The sequence below is a fragment of the Periophthalmus magnuspinnatus genome, chromosome 4 (assembly GCF_009829125.3).
Source record: "Periophthalmus magnuspinnatus isolate fPerMag1 chromosome 4, fPerMag1.2.pri, whole genome shotgun sequence".
Classification (NCBI taxonomy): domain Eukaryota; kingdom Metazoa; phylum Chordata; class Actinopteri; order Gobiiformes; family Gobiidae; genus Periophthalmus; species Periophthalmus magnuspinnatus.
This window is the reverse complement of record NC_047129.1, coordinates 20,245,769-20,269,151: the sequence shown is the minus strand read 5'-3', so window position 1 is coordinate 20,269,151 and position 23,383 is coordinate 20,245,769. Positions and strand designations below refer to the sequence as shown.

General features: G+C 43.9%; 1 protein-coding gene across 1 annotated transcript in view; it reads right to left on the bottom strand.

The window, feature by feature from the left end:
- Nucleotides 1-6,972: 6,972 nt before the first annotated feature.
- Nucleotides 6,973-23,383, bottom strand: part of ror1 (receptor tyrosine kinase-like orphan receptor 1) — a 169,943-nt gene continuing 153,532 nt past the window's right edge. Inside the window, exons 5-12 of the mRNA XM_055221029.1 lie at nucleotides 21,353-21,480; nucleotides 18,564-18,881; nucleotides 17,339-17,584; nucleotides 16,805-17,019; nucleotides 11,112-11,291; nucleotides 10,496-10,723; nucleotides 10,062-10,426; nucleotides 6,973-9,793 (exon numbers count right to left, since the gene is read on the bottom strand). Coding sequence (XP_055077004.1) covers nucleotides 9,103-9,793; nucleotides 10,062-10,426; nucleotides 10,496-10,723; nucleotides 11,112-11,291; nucleotides 16,805-17,019; nucleotides 17,339-17,584; nucleotides 18,564-18,881; nucleotides 21,353-21,480 — 2,371 coding nt within the window. The 3' untranslated portion in view covers nucleotides 6,973-9,102. The remainder of the gene's footprint in view (nucleotides 9,794-10,061; nucleotides 10,427-10,495; nucleotides 10,724-11,111; nucleotides 11,292-16,804; nucleotides 17,020-17,338; nucleotides 17,585-18,563; nucleotides 18,882-21,352; nucleotides 21,481-23,383) is intronic.

Below are 23,383 nucleotides of genomic sequence, written 5' to 3'. Positions count from 1 at the left end.
TGAGGATCTCCTCAATCCCACTCTCAAGTCTTCCGAGGAGAAAGCAGAGACTGGGGGCCCAGAGGCGGACTCATCCATCACTCTGGATAAAGTCACTGAGGTGGTTGGCAGTCTCCTTGGTAGTCGTACCTCGGATTCAGGAGGAGCAGTGCATAGGTTCGTCCCAGTCGCAGAACACTGGACCAGCTCTATACTCTTCATTGGGTCCTTGGGGGTTCATGAGAGTTTGCCCAACCAGTCCACATGGGTTTTGTGGATCTATAGAGGGCATTCGACCGAGTCCCTCATGGTGTCCTTTGGGGGGGGGGGGTGCTCTGGGAGTATGAGGTCCGGGGCAATTTGCCAAGGGCTGTCCGGTCCCTGTATGACCGGAGCAGGAGCTGTGTTCGCATTGCCGGCAGTAAGTCAGACCTGTTCCCAGTGCATTTTGGACTCCACCAGGGCTGCTTTTTGTCACCGGTTCTGTTCATTGTTTTTGAGGACAGAATTTCTAGGCACAGCCAGGGGCCGGAGGAAGTGCGGGTCCGGGACCACAGGACCTCATCTCTTCTGTTTGCAGATGATATTGTCCCGATGGCTTAATCGAGCCAGGACCTGCAGCAGGCACTGGGGCAGTTTGAGTCAAGTGTGAAGCAGCTGGGATGAGAATCAGCTCCTCCAAATACGAGCTAGTGGTTCTCGACCAGAAAAAAGTGGCACTCTCCAGGTGAGTGGAGAGTTCTTGCCTCAAGTGAAGGGGTTTTGTTCACGAGTCAGGGAAGGATGGAGTGTAAGATTGACAGGTGAATCGGTGCAGCGTCTGCAGTGATACGGTCGCTGTATCGGTCTGTTGTGGTAAAGAAGGAGCTGAGTCAAAAGGCAAAGTTCTCAATTTACAGGTCAATCTACACTGCCTGGCCAGAAAAATAAGTCGCCACCAAAAATACACTCTAATATTTTGTTGGAGCTTTGATTATGGCATTGTTTCAATAAGCTTCCGTAATGTCACAAGATTTATTTCCATCCAGTGTTGCATTCATTTTTCACCAAGATCTTGCATTGATGATGGTCGAGTCTGACCGCTGCACAAAGCTTCTCCAGCACATCCCAAAGATTCTCAGTGGGGTTAAGGTCTGGACTCTGTGGTGGACAATCCATGTGTGAAAATGATGTCTCATGCTCCCTGAACCAAACAATGACCGAAAGGACAAGATCGCGGATACAAGCGGCCGAAATGGGTTTCCTCTGCAGGGTGGCTGGGTGCTCCCTTAGAGATAGAGTGAGGAGTTTGGTCACACAGGAGGAGCTCAGAGTAGAGCCGCTGCTCTTCTATGTTGAGAGGAGCAGTTGAGGTGGCTCGGGCATCTGTTCAGGATGCCTCCTGGGCACCTCCCTAGGGAGGTGTTCATGTCCCACCGGGAGGAGGCTCCAGGGAATTTCCAGGACACGCTGGAGGGACTGTGTCTCTCGGATAGACTGGGAACGCCTTGGGGTCCCACCAAAGGAGATGGAGGACGTGTCTGGGGTGAAGGAAGTCTGGGAGTCTCTGCTTAGACTGCTGTCCCCGCAACCCTACCCCGGATAAGAGGAAGAACATGGATGGATGAACACTGGACACTACTGAAAACACACTGGAGGAAAGTAAGTTAAGAATCATGTCCACCACTGACCACACTTATATCTGACCCACTCGTCTCTTATCAGTTTAAACACGGTCAGAAATCCAAATATAAAGAATACACTACTTTATTGCCCCCTAGTGGTCTTTTGTCCTAAATGTCAAAATAATTGTAAAAAGGGAAAACATCTAAACAACAAACCACATCACAACCTCCTCACACAAAGGTATCTTTAAAGCTCAAAAAGTGGCGATACTACGTGACTCAAAAAACAAACAAACAAAAGTTACTCAAGTAATGGATGATGTCACTCTCTCACTTTACATTTTTACAGTGGCGTTTTGGACCAGGGTCATGTGATCTCAGATGAACATGAGCATGAATGAACTCGAGGAATGTTCATAGTGTGACCAGAGCGAGGAGAAGAATGAGATGAAAGGAGAGAGAGGAGAGAAAGGGGAGAGGAGAGGAAAGGAGAGGAAAGAGGAGAGAGAGGAAAGAGAGAAGGGAGAGGAGAGAGGAGAGAGAAGAGAGAGAAGAGGAGAGGAGAGAGGAGAGAGAGAGAAGGGAGAGGAGAGGAGAGAGGAGAAGAGAGATGAGGGAGAGAGAAGAGAGAGAAAAGGAGATAGAGGAGAGAGAGGGTAGAGAAGAGAGAGGGGAGAGGAAAGAGGAGAGAGAAGAGAAAGGAGAGATAGAGAGGAGGAGCTGCTGTGAATATTTTCTTACAGAATTTGGGTCACTATACATTTAAAGGGCCGTGTTACACTATTCTCTGATCTCTGTTCTAACGTTGTTTCCTCATCACAAACAGACCTGGAGGTGTGTTTTGTTTCATTCACACATGTTTAACACACAAACAAACCCTGAATATTTAGGCTGAGTTCTTCTCTCAAACTGAAAACACTCTGTTCCACCTTGTGATGTCATCATGTGGTAATACAGGAAGTGCTCCACTGTGTTTTTAAACTCCACACACCTTCACTAGAATCATTTGGATCATTTCAGCTCTGGAATTGTCAATCTCTACTGAACTAAAGGCAAAAGAAACTTGAAAACTACCACTTCATGACATCACAAGGTGGAACAGAGCATTTTGAGCTTTGGGGATGTAGACAGACTAATAATAAAGTGTTACTCAAACATGAGTGAATGAAACAAAACACAACTCCGGGTCTGTTTTGAAAAACATGCAGCCTTATTGTGAGCGGACTCGCATTTCCACAAACCTGACTCTTATTTGGCCTGAAGTGACCTCCTGCTTGTCTCCATGGAGATGTTGTTCTTTTGGCTATAATCTTCCACAATAGAAGATAATGTTCCCAAGTATGGTTTTAACTTCTTTATAAAACTATGTAAATAAACTTTCTATTCCCACATGATGGACTTGTCCCGCTAAAGACACAGTTTTTCAAAGTTAAACATTTAATCATGCCATTTGTATCTGTTGCCTAATGTGAGTCTGACCTTCACCTGGATGGTCCTCAGGGTCAAATGAAAACAGCCCTGATCATTCACATGACCCAGTTCAAAGCCTCTTCACTTTCCCTGTACAAGGTCAGTGTGAGGCAGGACAGACAGCAGAGGTCAAGCACCTGTCAGCACCGTTCAGCACCTGTCAGCTCCTCCTCTGCATATGCTCCGGTCCCACAGTGTGAGCCGTGTGGAGGGGGATCCACAGAGGAAGTGAAACGTTACACCCTGAACCTGTGTCTGTGTCTGAACACGGCCAAACAGAACTGAGACTGTTCCTCCTAAAGGTCAAGACCCATCACAGGTTTGGACCATTTGGACTCATCCTCGCTCAGGTTTTTTTTCTTAATTTTTCTACTTTCTACATATTACATAAAAACACAGAAGACATCAGATATACGAAGTAAGATATATGGAATTATGAAGTAAAAAAAAAGTAAATAACTCATCTATCCATTTTCTTCCTCTTCTCTGGGGCCAGGCTGGGGGCAGCAGCAGGGACTTCCAGACTTCCCTCACCCCAGACACATCCTCAAGCTCTTCCGGTGGGATCTCAAGGTGTTCCCAGGCCAGCCGAGAGACATAGTCCCTCTAGCGTGTCCTAGTTCTTCCCCGGGGCCTCCTCCCGTGGGAAATGAACACCTCCCCAGAGAGGCTCCACGGTTAAATAACTCAACTAAATATTTTTATTCTATTCAAATCCTCCAGTCTTCAAACTTGTGTCCAAACTTTTGCCTGATCCTGCATAGTTTTTATTGTTATATTTAACCTGGGCAGATGCTATTGTCTTCACTAAATGATATTATTTTACAGAAATGTGTCCCCTGCCTTTATTTCAGAGCCAAGCTTGGATCTTGGTTTGAGTGTTATTCATGTTACAGCCTGATGGAGCCTTAAACACAAACCCAACACCCTCAAATCTGAATAAAAACTGCAGAATTATGAATACATCTGTGCCTGGTCTGTGCAGCTCATAAAAAGTTTCAACTTTTACAATTTACAAAAAGCAGCCAATAGGCTTTTTCACTTTTTATTTTTAAATCAGACCTGCCCTATAGAAACTTTTCAGATTTAAACATGTTCTCGTTGTTTCTTCTCATTGAGCCTCTGAAGTTGTATTTGGAGTGATTCATGTTTGAGTAATCTTTAATCGACTATTTTCAAGACGCCATTTTGTCGATCTGCCCTCGTTTAACTTCCACCTGTACACGCCCACTGTGACGTACACACTTCCTTTTCCAGTTTTATTTTCTTAATCGGTGATACTCATAGGATTTGGCAGTGTCATGTAGTCATTTTGGTACAAATGAAAAAAATGTGCTGCTCTAGTGTGATGTGCAGCTGTCCATAGGGGGCGCCAACAGCATGCGGTTTGTTGTGATGATGTTTATGGCGACGTCAGGTCCCCCTGGAGGATTGTAGCTCTGTTTGGGCTGATCGGCATAGAGCCCAGGAGAAACCCATCCAGACACAGGGAGAACATGCAAACTCCGCACAAAAAGGTCAGGACGGCTCGGGAGTTGAACCAGGAACCTTCTTGCTATGAGGTGAGGTGCTAGCTGTGCCCTCAGTGACTGTACCACCACTGGAGTTCAGTTTATTCAGGACCAGACAGATCCAGTTTCACTGTTGATGTAAATCTGAGTGTGGCTCATTGTGATCTGAGGCTCAGTCCGTCTTTCATTATTTATTTATTTGAAATGTTTAAACCAGACTCACAACTGGGACCAATCAGGCCCTTCAGAGTTTACACACAGTTTACACACAGTTTACATGTCGTCCTCTCCCTCACCCTGGGAGAGGAGGTGTTCTGAAAAATCCACTTTCTGTATCTTTCTCCCATGTTCTAATGCTGTTCCCCAAAAAAACCCCAAACAAAAACATGTCTGAAGAGGTGTTAGATGTCATCCATGCATGTGTTTGAGTGATCTAGTGATTTCTTTCAGGCCCTATTCAAACCCTTCTTATGGTTAGATGTACAAGGCTCCGCCCACAAGCCTACACCACCCATGCTCCCACATGACAATTCTCAATAAATATACAAAAACATGATACAAAACAATACACTACAGCTTCACAAACCTGATGTGATGTGCAGTGGTTTCATTAACGCTGAATATAATGTGATTGAGCTGTGAAGGAGGCGGGGCTTTGGACTCTGAAATGAAACTGAAACTTATAAAACATGTTAATACGTTATTTTGGGTGAATATAAAATTTTCAAAACAATAAAAGGAAACATGGTGATCTAAATATGTGATGTGTTACAGTTAATACCCCACAAAAGTAAATACTCCATATTTAATACTACATAGATGTAAAATACCTCCTCTTTATGGACATAATCTCCCCGTCCTCTGACCCTCTTACCTGGTCTCACAGGTCCATAGATACTCTCACATGTTGTGGTTGGACTGATGCAGAGGGGTCAGAGGGGAGGAGGGAGGGGTCAGTCACATGCAGACGCAGACACAGAGACACAGACGCAGACGTAGACACAGAGACGCAGACGCAGACACAGAGACACAGACGCAGACACAGAGACACAGACACAGACGCAGACGCAGACACAGAGACACAGACGCAGACACAGAGACACAGACGCAGACGCAGACACAGACACAGAGACACAGACGCAGACACAGAGACACAGACGCAGACGTAGACACAGAGACACAGACGCAGACGTAGACACACAGACACAGACGCAGACACACAGACGCAGACACAGAGACACAGATGCAGAAACAGAGACACAGACACAGAGACACAGACGCAGACACAGAGACACAGACGCAGACGCAGACACAGACAGATAATAAAAGTAAATAAATATGTAACAACCATAACACAATTGCTTTTTTATTGTCTGTTTTCAGAAAGTGATGATGGGGTCAAGGGTCAGATTTCCCTTTTGATTACATTGTACTTTGCTATGAAATATCCAGAAGGTAAATTCACAAATGTTGAACCTGATCATTTCTATTAGAGACAAGCCCAAGACTTCATTGTGTTACAACAAGAATCTGCATCTGAACAAGACTCATTTTATCTGCCTCTGTCTGTGTTAAATATGATTGGCTGTAGAATGTTGTGATATCGTCTGAAACATGGCTGTGCTGATGCCTAAAGTTTCCTCTGTCTTGTGGTGAAGCAAAGGTCATAGTTCAAACTCTGTAATATATTTAATTAGATGAAGCAGTGAAAGGTCCATACACCACAGTGGGCTCAGGTTTAAACCAGATGTCCTGACATTGTCCTCAGCAGCTGCTCCACTTTAAGTAGTTTTTTCAGAGTGATGTCTCTAAGACGGAGGCGACTGTGCTGCTAAAAACACTGAAAACCCTGAGCTCCGGCCCAGTTTCAGCTGGACAAATATCAAATCCAGCTGTTGAAGCACGTGAACACTGGTCCCATGGCGCCACCTGCTGGTTGATAGAAACAGCACCAGATCCTGAGTATGTCTGAGGACTTACTGACATCTGGTGGAGGTACAGTGTCATTACACCGACATCAACAGTTCAGGAGATTGGAATCATTTTACTATTTGAATAAGTACATTTTAGATTATCAAATACATCCACATCAGTCTGATTCATCTGTACAGTTCTGTTTCACTGTAAAAAACTGCACATTATGATTTTTATTGTGTTTGGATAAACATGTATTGGACATGGGGACATTTGATTGTATTTAACTGATAATGTTAATGATGAACTGATAATAGTCACTGAAATGTGTATTTTAATGTGTTCACCTGCCCAGAGACTACACATGTCCAGTGTCTGCAGATGGAGAGTAGCACTAGCTAAATCTGGTGCAAATAATCTTTTCTTTTGTTTCATGAATTTGTACATCGTCCTTGATAAGTAAAGAATAAAGAAAGGACCGAAAGGAGACGAGATAACCAAACAACATCATTTAATAAATGACTTAAAAATACAAAATAAACATCTGTGCAAAAATGTTCAGACAAATACAAAGACGATACTCGAGTACAAAGACAAGGCCTCAATACTAGAGTACAAAGACAAGGCCTCTCTGCGTCAGTACTCGAGTACAAAGACAAGGCCTCAATACTAGAGTACAAAGACAAGGCCTCAATACTCGAGTACAAAGACAAGGCCTCTCTGCGTCAGTGCTCGAGTACAAAGACAAGGCACCAGTACTCGAGTACAAAGATAAGGCCTCTCTGTGTCAGTACTCGAGTACAAAGATAAGGCCTCTCTGAGCCAGTACTCCAGTACAATTGCAAGGCCTCTCTGGGTCAGTACCCGAGTACAAAGACAGGGCCTCACCAGGTCACTACTCGAGTACCGGTACTTTTGTGTTACATTACTTTAGCTAACACAGCTCTGCCCTTTATCGTCTGACAAACAGGAAAAACTAAAGTGTATTATTTTAGTTTCACAGCCTCAGGTCCAAGTGGTTCTCACACATTCGTTCTTTTCATGAAGGGGGCTCATCACTGTTTACAGGTCATGGTCTACGGGCCACTGGGATCGTTCCGACGTGGTCTGCGGGCCGCTCGGACCGCTTCAGATGAAACAAAGAGCAAAACTGATTCAATAAAGACATGTTCTGACATAAAGCAGAGGAGCATCAGATGAGCTTTAAACTGGTATTAACCCCTAAAAATAGGAAACATTTCAAATCACACATGACTCTACTGTACGGTTTACAGTATTTAGACTCGTGTTGGGAACATAAACGTTTATAATTTCTCCTCAATGAGACGAATGGGACGTTTTATTTCATCACAAAATAAACCTGAACAATGTGTCTTTTATCAACTCAATAAAACTAATGTTTAAACATAAAGAACATAAGGCAGGTAAGGCACATTTAGAAGGTGACCACAGACTGACCACAGACTGTATGAAGACGTGGACGAAGTGAGTGTGACGTCACCCACAGCGTTCAGCTCCAAATTAAGCTCATCAAGGCTAGAAGTTATAGAGGCCAATTTGGAGCCAAGTTACATTTGAGGAATTCCAACTGTGAGTATCATAGCAACCAAAGAGCCAATCCGGAGCGAGGCTGCTGAAAGTAACGCCTCGTCCCGCCTGCACCGCTGATTTAGCAGGGAGCGCTTAGCAATGCTGTCAATCAAACCTGTTGTTAACTCTAACGGGGAAAGAAGGCACCTGATTTGTCTGTTATTAATGTTCATATCTTGATTTAGAGACAATAGTGAAACCCAGGATGATGTAGAGCGGGTTAATATGAACATTTAAGACCAAAATGACGAATCTGCAGCAGATACAGAGAGAGGGGGCACAGTTTTTACACAGAAAGTGAATTGGAGCCGAGCTGATGGAGCCTAAGTGGGCAAAAAAAATAAATTAAATACATTTTAAAAGTTCTTTTAAAAACAGAATAAATCCTAAGCATACAATTTTACAAAATAAGCTAATTTAGGTAGTACATGTTGAATGCTGTTTTTTCACAGGGGCAGAAAGACACAATAAAATGTGAATTAAAATCCTTCAAAATTCATACGGCGAAAGGCCTTTTGAAAACGTTTGAAATACAATGACATTCTTTTGTGAACAAACCAGGAAAATGGCGGCAGGTGGAGTCAGGGCCGTGAGGCTGGAGGATGTGACAATGGCATTCATCACACAAAGGACAGACACATGGACAAACACAGGCATATGCATCTGGGAATAGAACCACCAACCTCAGCTCTGTGTCACTCTGAGTCTGTAAAGATCCAGAACATTCAGGTGTCAGGTCCAAAAACAAATAAGATAAATGAGTTAGAGTTGCACCTGCTGTAGCGTTACGTAACCCTGCATAAGAAAAGCTTTAACGAACTGTGGGTCGTAGATCAGACGGGACACGGGGGAAACGAGGGATTATCAAAGATACATTTCATACAATAAAACATTCTTTTGAATATAGAATTATGCATTCCATTCATGAGATCATAGGAGCCGTTCATATTTACAGAGGTTAAACGTCCAGACCCAGTGAGTCTCTGTGTCTGTGCTGGTCCCAGAGTTAAAATGAGTCCTCCCTCTGTCGCCCTCTACAGGTCGGCTGTGATCACATTGTCGTTGTACATGATTATGTCAGAGTCTCCGGACAGGAGGGCAGATGTCTGTGTATGGTCCAACTGCCCCACGGCCTTCTGGGATACTTGTCCGTACATTTGTGGTGGCCCCCCGCTGCCCGGCATGATGCAGTGGGAGAGGAGGGGGGTGTTGGCGTCATGGTTGGAGCCTGTGGTGGAGGGGACCCCGCTCACGTGGCCCGTGCTGGTGGAGCCGCTGGCGCTGCTGGGTGAGCGGCTCTTGGGTGGGGGCAGGTGGTGCTGGATCACTCTGGGGGGGGCCGGGGGGGCGAAGTGGGCAGGAAAGGCCGCGTACCCTGGGGGGATGGGGTATCCGTTTACGGGGATGAAGCGTTGGTGCGTTTGAGGCACTGCCATCGGAGTCCAGGCCTGAAGAGGAGCCATCTGCCCCGGGGCAGGCAGGGCCTGAGCCGGGTACAAGTAAGGCCCCGGAGCGGCGGCGTACCGGGGGTTACTGAGGTTACTCACAGGGCTGGCGCTCAAAGAGGTGGTCTGTGTGGTGGCATTCCCCCCTCCACCAGAGGGCGTGCTGGAGCTCGCATGAGAGGACAGGCCCTCCCAGGCTCTGAGGCGAGCGTGGATATCCTTAAAGCGAGGCCGCCGAGCTGGTCCCTCCTGCCAGCACTCGGTCATCAGAGTGTAAAACCTGAGGTACAAAGCACACTTTAATATTTAATATTAATATTTAATAACACTGAACACAACAACAGGCCATAGGGCCATCGATAGACCCCAATATACACCAATATACAGCAATATACCCCAAAATACCCCAATATACACCAATATACTCCAATATACACCGATATACACTAATATACACACATACACATGTAAATGCCATAGGGTCATTATTATAAACAAACATACATGTAAAGGACCATAGGACATTATTCTAACGCCCCGTGTCATACCTGGGAGGACAGTCCTCTGGACAGGGCAGCAGCTGCCTCTTCCTCACCATCTCCATCACTTCCTGGTTGGAGAAGCCGTAGTACGGTTGCAGGCCATAACTGAAGACCTCCCAGAGCACCACCCCAAAGGACCAGATGTCTGACTCGGTGGTGAACTTTCCGTAGGCGATGGCCTCGGGGGGCATCCAGCGGATGGGCAGCAGGGTCTTGGGCTGGAGGAGGTAGTAGTCAGACGAGTAAATCTCTCTGGACAGACCCAAATCTGAGATCTTCACATGGAGTTGTTCTCCAACCAGGATGTTTCGAGCTGCAAGGTCCTTATGCACAAAGGAGTGACTGGACAGGTACTCCATCCCAGCAGCCACCTGGAGACAGGAGTGAGAGTTTAGGTCTGTGATGTTTGTCTCCAGCTGTGATAATAACACTCATTCTACCTGTGAGGCCATATGTAAGAAGTCTCCGTGGTCTAGGCTGGACTTGACAGTTCCGTCCTCGTCGCTGCTGCAGCCCACGTCAGAGTGCGGCGAGCGCATGATGAGGAACTCGTGGAGGTCCCCCTGAGGCAGGAACTCAAAGAGCATACACACAGGCTGCTCCTGCGTCACCACCCCCAGCAGACACACCATGTTCGGGTGCTGCAGCTCCATCAGCACAGACGCCTCCTACCGTGAGGAAAGAACCAGGGTGTTTAAAGGCTGGAATGTGAGAGGTTCTAATGGTTCAGAGAGTTACACTGGTTTAACAGAGTCACTATTTAAGTCTGAGCGCACACTTTACCTGCAGTGTTAGTGTCAAACAGTGTGAAGTCTTGATTATTCTGAAATGTGTTGTCTGGGCGTGGGTCTGTGGTCTGTTTGATTTAATGTTTTATGTCAAGTAATGTCTTGTAATGAGTCTCTTGAGTTGAATGTTCAGTGTTTTTACCTGCCTTAAGACAACTGGTGAAGTTTAGCTATAGCGCTAACTCTGGCGTATTTCTGTTGAAACAAACTCACTCTCTCACCAGCTAAACACATTGATCCTATGTACTGAACAGATCTGAGGCTTCACCTTCTGAAACTCTCCCCACTGCTGCACGTTGGACACGTCTTTGAGGGTCTTGATGGCCACGAGCTGAGCCTGGTCCATGCCCGGCAGATACAGGTGACCTTTGTAGACTTTCCCCAGAGGACAGTCCCCCAGCTCCTCCATGAAGCGCACGGCAGACAGAGGCAGCTCCTTCACTTTACTCTGCAGACAGTGAGATGCGGCGTGTTAGCGTAGCATTATGGAAACTGCTTCTGTACGAGCTTAAATGTGACTATTTTTACTACATTTTATACACACATAGAAGACATCAAATATATGAAGTAAGATATGTGGAATTATGCAGTAACGAAAAAAGTTTAATAGTACTCAATATTTTTTGGAAAAGGGTGAGTACTTAGGATTTGAAAATAAAATATACCTTTTATCTTTGCTACATAATTCCATACATCTTCATAAACTTGGTGTCTTCTGTGTCTTTATAAAATGTAGAAAGCAGGAAAAATAGTCAGAAATTTTGAATGGCAGTGTGTCTAATTTGCAGTTACATTGGGATAATAAACACAGAGCCCTTAAAATGCTGTTGAGACACATATGCATGTCGTGAGGGTGAAGAGGAGGTAAGAAATGAGTTTCATCTTTGGCAGAGATTTGTAGATTCCAGGAAACGTATGCGATAATGAATAATGAAATTCCTTTGTGAGCTGGGGGCAGACACGGCTGTGATCTCCGAGGGGGGTCCGGGGGGGGCGAGGACGCGCCGCACATGCTTTTGGTTATGGTTTTGTTTCAATTCTTTCCTGACTCTCCACACCTGAACCTTCAGATCCTCCTCACACTTAAAGAGTTCTATGGTTTATGTTCTTGACACAGGAGGGAGATGACGTAAAGCAGCGGTTTTGATTGGTCTTTTATAATAGTGATGATTTTTTGCCAAAGTACTGTAAACTCTTTCGCTCACCAGGGCTGGGTTCCTTGGCAGTGTCAGGACATACTTGTTGTTTTGGGTAACACACTTTATAATAACAACATTTTAATTGTTCAGAAAGATTTGGACTTTGTTTAACACATAACCCTGACCCTAACCCTTTGATGAGTCATTAATCTGAATCATTCTTAAAACTATTTGCCCATTATAAATTAAAGGCCCTGTACGTGATTTTTTTCCCCATGTATTTGAGGTCAGAGTAAGTCCACTGTGTGCTCTCTGCATCTAAGTATAGTGTTATACTGTCAGGAAGTGTGCATTGGCATGCTAGTTGCTGTTAACTTTACCAGAAAGGTATAAATCTGCTCTAGTCTGTGAGAGCTGTGAAAAGTGCTTATAAACTCATCATGGTGAATATTGAGTATGTTCTGGATGTATAAGGTAAATGAGGAGTAACTTTGGAACACTGCAAACTGTTAGAAATCAAATAGTTCTGTTTCTTATAAATGTTCTTATAAATGTTCTGACTCATGCTCGTCACCATTTCCCAGGTTTGGTCAGAGTCTGATTCAGTCTTTTGGGATTTCTTCTCTTTCTTCTGGTAATAAAACGATCATGATTAAATGGGAGTTTTCCAAGTCTCACTGAACAAAGTTTTGAACTAATTACTTTACGTTTAGTGTACTTTATATAAAATATGTAGATGGTAAATCTCTGTGCTGTGTGCTCTCTGTGCTCTCTGTGCTGTGTGCTCTCTGTGCTGTGTGCTCTCTGTGCTCTATGTGCTCTCTGTGCTGTGTGCTCTCTGTGCTGTGTGCTCTCTGTGCTCTATGTGCTCTCTGTGCTGTGTGCTCTCTGTGCTCTCTGTGCTGTGTGCTCTCTGTGTTTCTGTCTATTGTTAATCTTTACAGTACAATTATCGTGATCTTGATGTGACATGTTCCTGTTCTCCTGCAGTTCTTGACCTTTGCGTTGCAACACTGCAATACTTTGCAGCTGATGTCATCCACATTTCCTGGGGGTGTGATGCTAACTGTAGGCTCTGCTCTGTCTGAAACTCTGACTCAAGTTAGACTTTAATATGAGATTTAATTTAACCCAACCTGACCATAAAGAGCTGACTTATCTGAAGTCCAACAGGTGAGCTGATTTGTGCTGTTAAACAAGTCCCTCTCAAATAACACTATTGTCACTAGCAGCATTAGCATTAGCCAGTTTTCAGTAAGTCACTCCCATGTTTTTGTGTGAAATCAAACTCCTAAACAGGAACTTGAGCTCGGACTGACCACAGGCTCCTGAAAATGAGCTCTTTAAGTACAGTGTGGATTATTCTCAAGTTTTCAGACTATTTTGAAACTTTTGGACAGTGTTTGCTAATATGTGCGTGAGTCACCATGATAACTGCTGAAGATTCTGCCATATACATACATACAGAACACCCACTGCAGATAAAGGTTTATCTCATGTTATTTTAGAGATCCAACTAAATAGTCATGTACAACTATAGAGCTTAAAGTCATAAGATCAGTCGCCTCTCAGGGCTTCACCAACAGAAAATCACAAACCAAACACTGAAACAAGCAAATAGAGAAGTGTCCCAGAGCGCCCCCTGTCCTTAACCCCAGGAAATAACAGCATGTATCATCATAACCATGGAACAACTTTGTAAACCTGAATAATCCCTTTAAGTTCATATAATAACAGCTCTGGCAAATGAAAAAAGCCTTTAAATGCAAACCATATTTCATGACCTAGTGAGTCCACGGAGACCAGTTTAAACCGCATTTATGATTCCCAAACTGCGGGCCTGACACGAGGCGCCTTTGATCAGCTCTGAAGTCGCCTCTTTGCAGATACAAGGTCGTAATCCCAACACAACCCACAGAGAGGAATTTTTTCCAGGTCAACGAGGCATATTTTCCATTCCAGAACAACAAAATAAACCCGAGATATTAATGGTTCCGGACGCTTCAGTGACAGTTCGTGGTCGGCGCTGGTAACGCGATCCACGTGACCTTGAGAGGATCGGCCGGTCTTTGGACGTCTATGTAAACGCTCCAACGCCGCCATAATGATGTGGAAAAAGATAAACAGCAGCACTCGGCCTTGAAGGGAACTCTGACAGATCGAAGTGTTGAGCTGTGTGCGTTGGCCGGCGGTTCTGTACATTATAAAGCGTTCAGAGCAGAAGTGAGAGAGATGAGAAGTGAGACAGATGAGGTGGCTGCAGACGAGAGGTGAAGGAGACGGTAGCAGAGGTACAAACAGCAGCCGAACATTCCTGGATCCTGGATTTGACGATAGAAATGTGAAACTATTTAGAGCCAAAGACCGTATAATGTTATCCCCGAAGACGCCGCGAAAGATATTGAAAAATGAATCTACAACTCAGATTTTATTTGGAAAATTTAACGATGTAAAACAATTCAGAAATACAATACCTAAGTGAGATCTACTTAGAGGATCTGCCAGGTTTCATCAATACAAACAGCACAAAAGAGGATGAAAAAACACCCAAAACCAGCGGAACGTAGCACAGCTGGGTTTCTCACTGTACACAGACCACAGATTTCTCACTGACGTAAACCCGTCCATTCCTCATACAGCCCCTCCCCCTTCTCTTACAGCCCCACCCCTTCCTCATACAGCCCCGCCCTCTCTTCACGCAGCCCCACCCCCTCCCCCCACAGCCCCGCCCCCTTCCTCACGCATTCCCTCGTATTTGAGCAAAGTGTGTCTTGTATCACTGCAGGTATATGGTATAAACCGATCCCCTGCAGCTAATTAGAACACAATTTACTATTAGATAATCTGTAAGTGCGCCTTAACATGCTAGTTGTTAACCATCATGGGAATTGTGAAAAGCGCGTACAACCTCATCACTGTGAATAACCAGGATGCTCTGAATGCATAAGGTCAGTGAGGAATAACTTTGGACCCCTGCAAACTCTTTAAAATGAACTAGTTATGTTTTCACGTTTTTTAAGACGGTAAAAATCAGGAACAGAGACTTTAAGATGGACCACAGACAGTATCAAGAAGAGGAGAAAGTGAGTGTGACGTCACCCACAGTGTTCAGCTCCAAATGAAGCGCATCGAGGCTGGAGCAGTTATAGGGGACGATTTGGAGCAGAGTTCTATATTTGGAATTCTGACCGCGAGTGTCATAGCAACCAAAGAGCCAATCAGGAGTGAGGCTGTTGAAGGTAATGCCAGGATCATGTAGAGCGGGTAAATATGAACATTGAAGACCAAAATGACGAGTCTAACAGCAGCAGTTACAGAGAGAGGGGACACAGTTTTTACATAGAAAGTGAATTGGAGCCATTGGAGTCGATGGAGCCGGAAGTGCGCCCATGATCACTTCCTGTTTGGAACGTCGTGGCTAGCTTTGTTCATTTATATAAACAGTCTGTGTTTGGGATAAATATTTTGAATAGATTCTTTTGCAACACTGAGATTTGTTTTTCAGATGTAAAATGCAAATAGATAAAACACATGATTGTTATTTTAGACAGAGGGATTGTACTGACACTTTAAAATAAAATAAAAAATAGTGAGAAGGAATTTTGCTCGAGGGGTAAACAAATCTGACAGACTATTACTATGAAAGAAAAGAAACAGAACTGAAGCTGGATCAGACAGAAGAGCTGAAGCTTTGGATCAAAAACACAAAGGTGCTCTCTGTTAAAGCAACTACACTCACGATGAAGGATGACGAGAACTCTATAAAGAGAGATGGATGAAGTGACAGAGAGGAAAGAGGAGAGGAGAGAGAGGAGAAAGAGGAGAGAGAGAAGAGAGAGAGAAAGAAGGGGAGAGAGGAGAGGGAAAAGAGAGAGGCGAAAGAGGAGAGAGAAAAGAGAGGAGAAGAGAGAGAGTGGACAGAGAAAGAAGGAGAAAGAGGAGAGAGAGAAAGAGGAGAGAGAGAGAGGAGAGAGGACAAAAGGAAAGAGTAGAAAGAGGAGGGAGAGGGATGAGAGAGAGGAGAAAGAAGGGAGAGAGAGGAGAGGAAAGAGGAGAAAGAGGGAGGAGAGAGCGAGAGGGGAGGAGAGAGAGGGGAGGAGAGAGAGTGGAGAGAGAGAAGGGGAGAGGAGAGAGAGAAGAGCCGAGCGGAGGTGTAAACAAACGTGCAGCTGAACATTCCTGGATCTATGAGTCTGATGATAGAGATCTGCTCAACTCAGAAAAGAGCTCCAACACACACACACACACACACACACACACACACACACACACACCCACGCACACACACACAAAAAACAGAAGTACATTTTCTTTAAATATACAAAAAATTTAAAACCCAATTTGGCATTTTTTAGGTTTAAAATTTTACTTCCTGGTTGGAAATCATGACATCACACTAGAGAATTCCATAACTGTTACCCAGCGACCACGTGGTACACTGGGCCAAAACTCTCTAAAGTCACAGAAATAAATATTTGAGAAATAAAATGTAAGAAAACATCTTTATTTTGTTGAAATCATGTTTAAAATATTAGAAAAAATGTGTTGTGTAACCTTTGACAACCCAGTGTGATGTCATTAGTGTGGGACTCTCTACTTCCTGTAATTTTCAATATTTTTTTCAACTTTTCTTCACAAGCTGCTCCTTGATTTGTGTAAAACTATGATTTATATTTACAACAGGTTTTATCCAGATCAAGTCAAAATGGGAAAATGATAAAAACCTGTCATATAAATTATACATATAGATTTACATATAAATACACATATACACATAATCTTTCCAAAGTTGCTGTTGTAGTGTTACTTTATGGGGACTTACTTTTGGCTTGAACTGTGTGGTCAGCATGGTCATCTCCACGTTCTGACCGCGCACTGGTTTGGGTTGGCGAGGGGGAGGCGGCCTCGCGCTCTTCTGGTTGTTCCGACAAACGCAGATGAAGAAGAACAGCAGGGCAATGGCCAATGGGATCGCAACACTCGGAATCAGGATCCAAAGAATCTCCATACTGCCACCACTGGACTTCTCCTTATGATCTGAAATAACACAAATAAAACAAAAAACACAATGTAAAACTGACAAACTGTTGGCTACTGCTAATGGTAGCTAGCTTGTGACTGTAATGTTATTTCAGAGGGACTTGTTTAACAGCACAGATCAACTCACCTGTTGTCGTTCAGCTAAGTCAGTTTTTTTATGGTCAGATTGTGGTAAATTAAAGCCCAGATTAAAGTCTAACAGGTCAGATGGATAGTCAGACAGAGAAGTGCCTCAAGTTAGCAACACCCCCCCAGAGAATGTTGATGACACCAGCTGCAAAGTGTCAATATCATGCATTTTTTCCAGCTGACTCACCACAGATGGGGATGTCACAGAGCTCCATGCGAACGCGCTCGTCCAGAGTGAAACACCAGGGGGCGTCGTGCTTGTTGCCGGGGTTACGGCAGTAGGAGTGGCCTCCGTTGAGCTCTGGGTATCGGACGGCGAGGTAGGTGTGTGTGTGGGGGTACTGGGAGTTCCAGGGCTGGCACTGCCGTCCCGACTTGGTCACGCTCACTGTGCCGCGGTAGTCTGCCCCACTGCTGTTGTAACATTTGTGATCTGAACAAGAACATGGTCCGTAAGTTTCATTTGGACATTTTATATCTGACTTTTATTGTGTAATAATTTTGCAAATGTTAAATTAATTCATATAGTGATTTATTTTGGTTAATTACCTATAAGGATGTGACTTTAGATACAGCTGTGGTCCACACGAAGGACAGTGACCAAAGCACATAACATAACAAAATGTTTAGCTAAGGGTGTGTCCTGGCTTAGTCCTGGTTTGAGTCCAGTTTAGACCTGGTGTAGACCTGGTTTGGCCCTGGTCTACTCTAAGTGTAGTCCAGGTGTGGTCCAGGTGTAGTCCAAGTGTAGTCCCGGTTTAGTCCTGATTAGGTCCTGGTTAAGTTATGGTTTGGTCATGGTTTAAAGTAGTTTGAGTCCAGTTTTGGCCCTGGTCTTGTTGAGGTGTAGCCCAGGGTTAGCCCTGGTTTAGTCCTGATCTAGTCCTGATCTAGTCCTGATCTAGTCCTGATCAAGTCCTGATCAAGTCATAGTTTAGTCCTGGTGTAATCCTGGTCTAGCCCCTGTTTAGTCACGGGTTAGTCCTGGTTTAGCCCTGGTCTAGCCCCAATCTAGTCCTGTTTTAGTTCTATTTTAGATCTGTTTTAGTCCTGGTTTAGTTCTGGTTGAGTTCTGGTTTGGACCTGGTTTAGTCCTGATTTAGCCCTGGTTTAGTCCTGGTGATGTTGGTGTGACACATAGAAAAATCTGATTTACAAAATTAACTTTTTTATATGTTTGTTTCTGATGAGAACTAGATGTTTTTTGTGAGGCATTACTGACATTATATAGTTTAGCATAAATACAGGGACTAAAACGAACTTTCTTTTTAGCGTAACATTTTGGGTTTTCCCATTTTCTCAAAACATAATGTGACAAAATTAAAATATAATTATATAAATGTAAAGGTATGTCAAACTCTCCAGACTCCTCGTCCACACCGCTCCTGTGTGGGGACGCTCGTTGGCCTTACTCTTGTTGATGGGTTCTGCCATGGGGATGCCAATCCTCAGGCAGTTGGCGGCCTCGGGGCTGTGGGCGGCGGCCAGGTCGTCACAGTTGGGAAGTTTGAGTCTCTTGAGGATGATGGGGTTAGAGCGGGCGATGATGTACTCGGTTTTACACAGATCGTTCTCCAGGATCTCGCACTCGTCTTTACAAAGGTCACGAGGTTTGTCTGACCCCGAGCTGCGGTCACACGTGGGGAAGGCGAAGTGGCAGAGGGAGGGGATCGCAAACTGGGAACAGCGGTCGGATAAGTGGTTGGAGGTGCCGATCATCGTGAAGGCGGCTGAGGAGGAGAAAGAGGCTCATTTAGATTATTCATATATTTTTTTATTTATTTAATGTAAGACACACAAACATAGTGACCATATATATACAATAGTGACAAGTAAGACATAACAAGACATAACATGGTTTGTAGACGAAACAGCTATTTACAACTGTGTGAGACAAGTGTGTGTGTGTGGGTGTGTGTGCGTGTGTGTGTGGGGGTGTGTGTGTGTGTGTGTGTGTGTGAGACATTTCTGTTATTTTGGAGGGGGGTAAGGTGGAGATGGCAGAGGAGAGTGCTAGTACTAGTAATTCGTAAGTGAGAAAGGAAGGTACAGAGAATATAGATGGGAAGAAAGAGGAGAAAAAAATAAAATAAATAATAATAATAATACATTAATAACAATAATAGTAATAATAATTAAAAAATAAAAATGAATTAGATGTTGTGATCAGTGCAGGCCATGTAACTTAATAACAAAAGCAGGTTGATTGTAAATGTTTATCTCCACATTATTAAAGTGCTGCAATGGCTCTGTGCAGTTTTAGTCGTCCTTCCATTTTTGGGAAGCAAAATAACCAACAGGTTTTTTTCCCATTTCACCTCATATCAGAGCGTTCTACAGTTTTCTTTAAACAGATGGAGCAGGTCAGAATGTTATTCTACACTATTAAAGCCTGGATCTGATTTTTTCCAGTACACATATACTGTATAAGCAGCTCCTGTGGTCAAAATAAGTCCGCTGTGTGCTGTCTGCATCTAATTATGCTACTTGTTGTTAGCGTTAGTGTTACAGTGACAACAAAACTCCACTCTCGTCTCTAAAAGTTGTGAAAAGTGCTTATGAACTCATCACGGTGAGTCATTAATGCCCAGAATGCCCAGAAGTGAGGAATGACTTTGGACCAAAACAAACAGTTTAAAATGAAACAGTTTGGTTTTATATGTGTATCAGTAAAAATTAGGTACAGCGTCTTTAAAAGATGTATGATGTAATCCAGCAAGTTGGGGGTCAGTGATAGAACTGATCACCACAAATGCAATTACCACTAGAATTAAACAAGAAAATGGTGGGTTTTGCTGTTAACTATATGTTCTATCTGATGATTAAACAGGCTAATAATGATTAATAATTGTAAGGATACATTTTTTTATACAGGATGCCCTTCCAGTCCAGCTCATAGACTGTGTAAAGAAGTGACTGAGTGAGTGTGACGTCAACCACAGCTTCAGCTCCAGATGAAGCTCATCGAGGCTAGAGCAGTTAGAGCGGTGAATTTGGGGCCGAGTTACATGTTTGGAAATCTGACCATGAGTATCATAGCAACCAAAGAGCCAATCAGGAGTGAGGCTGTTGAAGGTAATGCCCACACCGCTGGTTTAGCAAGGAGTGGGCGCTTAGCAACACTGTCAATCAAACCTGTTGCCGGGAGCGACCTCGGGGAAAGAAGGCGCCTGATTTGTCTGTTATTAATGTTCATATCTTGATTTACAGACACAATAGTGAAATAAAAAAAAAAACAGGATCATGTAGAGCGGGTTAATACGAACATTTAAGACCAAAACGACGAGTCTGACAGCAGCAGTTACAGAGAGAGGGGACACAGTTTTTACACAAAAAGTGAATTGGAGCCAGAGTTGATGGAGCCGGAAGTGCGCCCATGATCATTTCCTGTTTGGAACACGACGGCTAGCAGGTTAGCTACGTCCATTTATATAAACAGACTATGTGAGAGTTGTATAGTAAACGACATTCACACAAACTGCAAATTGTATTTAAGAATGAAACCAACTCCCAAATCATTTACGAAGTCTGTTTTTACTCCCATTGAGAAAAACACTGAAAGGGGGAAGCAGTGCGTAATTCAGAGACAATAGGAACTCATTATTTCTTTAAGCATCAAAGAACTCTGCTGAGAAAATAGAGCAGAGTTTAAAGTATGGTCCTGTCCTCTTATTGCAAACACATGGCAGTGCGGGGCTCGGTGGGAGACCAGACAAGTGAATATAAAGTGCTTGGACTTACGCTGGCTCCGCTCCAGATCTCCCTGCAGTTTCTAATAACGCTGCATTGGGTTAAGGTGACATTAAAGCCAGTTCTGTGCGTAGAAGTATTCCAGGCAATCCCATGTATGATTTATGCCCATAGTTTTGAGTTTGTTTTGACCCCAAGCCATAAATCTTAATGCATCAGCCATGTTTTATATTGGACTGCAGGTTCACGATTCCTCGTATATGGATTTTAAATGAGCCTTATCGGTTAATTTGCAAAAAACATTGAAATCATCGGCAACAGGTAGAACACAAATGAACGCCATGTGTGTGCTATACAACAGTGACCTTCCACCAATGTAACCTTCAGAGCAGGTTTTCATTAGACTGAGTTCATTTATCCTCATTATGGAGCTACTTCCTGGGACATTTAAACACGACTATCAAAATTAATGCAATGTGAAGATCGGAACATTAGCGTTAGCATCTTTTACCTGTGATCTGGGTCTCGATCTCGCCCTGCATCTGTAGAGAGTCCACATAGATGCTGCGGTTGCCGATAAAACGGGCGCAAGCGATGCCTCGGTACGGCTGACAGAATCCCTCCTCGTCAAAATCATCACTAAAACACAAAAATAATACAACAGAGTGGTTAAAATATGTTTAAAGTCTGAAGGCAGAGGGAAAGGCCTGATCCTGACAAATGCTGCACAGTGTGGCAATGCAATAAGGCATCAGTAGGGGGCAGTCTTTGCTTATATACATTTGTAAATTATGGTTTCAGTTGTTTAACACAGGATGAGGGGTTAACACACAGTTTAACTGAGTTTAGAACAGACCCAGACATTTTACACATCAAGATTTTAAGACAATTTAAAGCATATTAATTAAAATGATACTTTTATTTGATAGAAAACCAACCTGCCTCTTGTATTTATAATAATTCATAGGAACAAACAAAACATTAAAAAAAAAAATAATAATAATAATAACATGTATGTCTACACTACAATGTTCAGCAGTTACTATGACGCAATGCACTGACAAAAAAGTTTTAAGAGTGACTGAAAAAAAAGACTGAAAGTGATTTAAAGAGCACATTTTCAAGAGCCTGTGGTCAGTCCGAGCTCATGGTCCTGTTTAGAAGTTTGATTTTACACAAAAAGATGAGAGTGACTCACTGAAAAACCTTTGGCTAATGCTAATGCTAGCTAACTTGTGACTGTAATGTTTTTTGAGAGGGACTTGTTTAACAGTACAAATCAGCTCACCTGTTGGAGTTCAGATAAGTCAGCTCTTTATGGTCAGATTGTGTTGAAATAAAGCTCAGAGTAGAGTTTAACTTGAGTTAGATTTTATGTGATGAAATGTGACGTCACAGAGTCTTTTCAGTTCATCAAACATGAACTGAAGCAGACACCTGTGAGGAGCCTCTTAGCAGAGCGTCCAGGCGTCTTTCATCTGTCCACTTCCCTCACCTCATCTACACGGGTCCACTGCGCTCACACTGACCACATGTTGACCGCACATTGACCACACGCTGACCACACGCTGACCACACGCTGAGGGGGAATCGCTCACACTCAGAGCTCACATGCAGTGAGCCATGACGTCCACAGAGCTCCAGACCAGCCCCGCCACAGACTGTACTCCACAAACATGTAGAGCACGTCAACACACACGACAGAGACACAACATGTCTGAGGGGAAACATGGTGTCCACATGATGTCCACACGGCATCAACACAGCGTCCACAGGGCGTCAACACAGCGTCCACAGGTCGTCCACACGGCGTCCACAGGCCGTCCACAGGCCGTCCACACGGCGTCCACAGGCCGTCCACACGGCGTCCACAGGCCGTCCACAGGCTGTCCACACAGCGTCCACACGGCGTCCACAGGCCGTCCACAGGCCGTCCACAGGCCGTCCACAGGCCGTCCACACGGCGTCCACATGACGTCCACACAGAGTGACGCTCTCTTGAGCCTTTTACAAACTGTCCAACATCACAGAAGATAATAGTTTATTCTATAAACATCCAAGGAGCTACAGTGATCGATACATCTGATTGTCTGATACTCCTTTAACCTTTGACCCAACACTGTTTAAGCACAGCATGGGCTCACTGTTTAGTCCTGCTAATTAAGCTAGTTAAGCTAATTAAACTAGTGTGCTGTACTGGAGAAAAACTCTTCAGCTTCTGATGAGAGATTCATTGATACGATACTAGTATCAGATATCGGCACTGATATTGAAAGTTTTGATGGATCAGATATCGATTCAGCCGATATTGGCCCAGACGATTTCATTTCAGTTGATATCGGTTCAGTCAATATTGGTCCATCTCTTCATTTTTTAAAATGTAATGCTGAGTCTGTAAAATACTTGTAGGTTTGTAAAATGGAAAATCCCAAAGACAGAGATGGTTATTGTTGAGATATATTATAAATGACACTAAAAGCACCAAAACAGATCAATGTCATGTGAAAAAGTCATCAGAGGCTTGTACTTTACTCATAGTAAA